The sequence below is a fragment of the Rhincodon typus genome, chromosome 4 (assembly GCF_021869965.1).
Source record: "Rhincodon typus isolate 14 chromosome 4, sRhiTyp1.1, whole genome shotgun sequence".
Lineage (NCBI taxonomy): Eukaryota > Metazoa > Chordata > Chondrichthyes > Orectolobiformes > Rhincodontidae > Rhincodon > Rhincodon typus.
Window position 1 is genome coordinate 24,385,348 of NC_063335.1, and position 3,530 is coordinate 24,388,877.

Genomic DNA, 3,530 nt, shown 5'->3' on the forward strand with positions numbered 1-3,530 from the left:
GAAGGGTCACCGGACCCGAAACGTTAACTCTGTTTTCCTCCACAGATGCTGCCAGACCTGCTGAGCTTTTCCAGCAACTTTGTTTTTGTTCCTTTTTCGTTTAGACTTGCATGTATCATAGCTGAAATTCTCCTAAAATTAAATAATTAGATCGTTAACTCTTGCTTTTAGAGGCAAGAGTCCAGTGACCTTCAGAGGAAGAGTCACTCACCACAAACATTAGCTCTGATTTCTCTCTGCACATGCTGCCAGGTCTGTTGAGCTTTTTCAGCAATTTCTATTTTTGATTCTGATTTCCAGCATTCGCAGTTTGGTCTGAACTTGTGTATAATTATGTCTTAAAGCTTTCTGATAACAAAGAGATTTGCTTAGCCAACAAAATAAGAGTTTTGGTCAGAAAGGGAAAAGAAATATACCCTTCTACTCTATGCCCTACAATGGGTTGCAACTTAAGTTAAAAGTTCAACATCTGGCTCAAACAGCGGGATCACTGAGTTGGAGCTGGTATCTGTCCTGAATGATGAGTGAGTTTTTAAGTTCTTAACCAGTGCTGCTTCATAGCTCTCTGAAAGGAAAACAAAGTTAATCTGTATTTACTCTTTCAATCTTGGAGAGCTCTACAGCAGAGTTTATACCGCAGCATACTCCCATCTCCCATGCTCCCAACTGGAGGAAGATATACAGAACAGAATGCACAGTTAGAGAACAAAAGCATGAGAAGAAAGATTGTTGAAAATTGTTAACCTGGTATTTTTTTTTAATTATAATGCATTTGGTATCAACAGTGCTGTAAGTCTTAGCGTTTTCCTCCTAATTTGCTGATTCCTGGTACGTTTGAAAGTGTCTGTAGTTGAAAGAGTAACTTTATTTTTAAGGAGTTCTATACAATCTATTTTTTTTTTTTTTTTTGAAAAGTCATGATGGCTTTGAATGTGATGAAACATTTTCCTGTTGAGGAGTATTCAAAATCTTAAATGCAGTATTTTAATCCTGCTTTTCAATCTTTCAGGACAGTTTGCTGAAAATGAAACGAATGAAGTAAATTTTCGCGAGATTCCATCCCATGTGCTATCAAAAGTGTGCATGTATTTTACCTACAAGGTCCGCTACACCAACAGTTCTACAGAGATTCCTGAATTTCCAATTGCACCAGAGATAGCACTGGAACTGCTGATGGCTGCAAACTTCTTAGATTGTTAGAAAATAAAAATGTAACTTATAACCCAAAATAAGATGTTAAGCTTCTGTATTTAACTACTTGCACAATCAATAAGTGACTTTAAAATGGTGTTGCATATATGTGTGATAACTTGCACCAAGATCTTTTCTTTTATCCAAGATGTGTTTCTTTCCACAAAGGTTAAGTAAAAATAATGGGATCCTTGGCTTCTTGTATGTTACACAAATTAGACATTTTCTTCCCTCCCATTATGTTCTATATTGGTGCGCAGATGGTCTCCAGCTGTTAGCTTTACTGAAATTTTCACAGGAAATTAATAGTTGTAATCCTATGTATTCAAACTGTACTGTTACTGTGCTGATACAGTTCCCAGCTGAATTTCCATCTGCTACCCCTATAGAATTGTATAGTAATAAAATGTCTTAAAAGTACTGTAGCCATATTGTATTCATATGTAACTGCATTTGCTCTAAGCCACATCATGGAGCTTCTATCAAAACTGAAATTTCATTTTTCTAGTACTTTATTAATAATTCATGAGTTTCTTTCTACTCCTTTATCCCTATGTGAAATTGCTATTATCTAAACAGTTCTTAAATTCAAGATCCTGTATAAATGTTTCATAGTAGCATTACCTCCAGGTTTGTTTAAAGTTAAAGGAGAGTGTGACTACAGGTAGGTATAGTTTATTGAATACCTTCCTAGTTTCATTTTTTTTAAAACAAGCTTAATTCGCACAACTAATTCAAAAAGCAAAATGCAAACCTGATAGGAGCCAATGGGATCCCTTTGAATATTTACCTATTACTTCAATTTCTTCAGAAAATCAGTTTATTTTCTGATTCTGAAATTTATGCACCAGTGGTCAACTTTCATGTTTAGATTGGAAGATATCAGTACTAGAGAATGAAACCTATTTACAATTTTTTCTAGTAATTGTGACAAAAATTGAGTTTAACCATAAGTAGACATAATTAAGAATAATTATCCCATTGTTACTCTAACCTCCGAAAATAATTTATTGCACAGTTGTTAAATTTCTAATTATTTTACACGCTTTTTTTAAAAAATATTTTTGAGCAAGATTAGTGCCAAACTAGGAGCTCATGTACAAGGAGTACACCAAAAGTTTTATTGGTGCTGTCCAAAATTCGCTTCATGTTGAATGCTTCCAGTAAAGAGAAAGTACTGATTCTGTTATTTTTAGTGCAATTCAAACCCAAATGTAATTTCTATTAGGTAGGTTGCTAATTTGCCCAAACATTGTTCATGTGCAGAGTTTACACTAGAATCATATCACAAGATTGTAGAACCACTAGGTGGATAAAGGATCCTGCATGCTTTTGTACTTGTTTGCAGGCTGTTTATACAGCAACAGTGGCAAAGGTTTGGTAACAACTCAACTGGCAATGAAACAGGATATGAAAGAATAAATGTCAAAATATTTTAAAAGGCTTGATTGACTTTGAGCAGACAAAAAAAATCAGTGTTTCGACACGGAGATGTTCAATACCTAGTATGTGGTCATTAATGGTCTACTCTGATTTAACATAATGTAATCTCCCATATCCTTACCAAAAACTTTGCATTGCACTTTTTACTTTTATATTTTTATACCAAAATATAATATTATTCGGGCTGAATATTGACATTCATATGTGGATAGACCAAAGCTACAGTGGTAGCTGTCATTGTCCCACCTTCTCCACTGCATTCTCCCATCACCCAGCAAACAATCAGATATGTGAAAAACATTTTTAATAGCCAAAATGATTATTGAACTTTTCAGGTCTCTTGTCTGACAAATTTGAATATGGATGGCTGTATGTTCAAAGATGAGCTGATACGTTTGGGCTCATATCTCATTGGCAAATTTTAAAACTGCTAGTTTTGAAGTTCCAACTCCTGCAGTGCTGTCCAATAAAGTAGTTGGTCCTGTTAAAATCATCATGTGTCATAGTATTCCCTCCATACTAAACTGGTACAACAAACTGTTGATCCTATTTGAACACTGTTCCGCATATCTGCAATGGGATAATAAATACTGGGAATTTTAATTCAAGAGCTGTTTTACTGAAAAGGCTTTTGTGTGTACTTTTTTTATTTTTTACCAGTATAAACATTTATTAGAAGTGTTGCGTATGCTGTGCCCTTCCTGTACATTTCATATGACATATATGTACTTTGTCATAATTTTTTGAAACTAACACTGTTGCATACCAGTGCCTATGACATCTAGTATGGCTAGTCGATTTTTCCATTTAACCTCTGATCCCCTCAGCTTAATTATTCTATCTCACACCTCTGGTGTTACTCCGCTTGCTTGGGGTTTTTGCTTCAATCAGATTGC

General features: G+C 34.8%; 1 protein-coding gene across 2 annotated transcripts in view; it reads left to right on the forward strand.

The window, feature by feature from the left end:
* Positions 1-3,242, forward strand: part of LOC109929894 (elongin-C) — a 24,234-nt gene extending 20,992 nt beyond the window's left edge. For both annotated transcript variants that reach the window (XM_020529464.2, XM_020529465.2), the window contains exon 4: positions 1,010-3,242. In XM_020529464.2, the coding sequence (XP_020385053.1) occupies positions 1,010-1,200 (191 nt within the window). In that variant the 3' untranslated portion in view covers positions 1,201-3,242. The remainder of the gene's footprint in view (positions 1-1,009) is intronic.
* Positions 3,243-3,530: the final 288 nt, after the last annotated feature.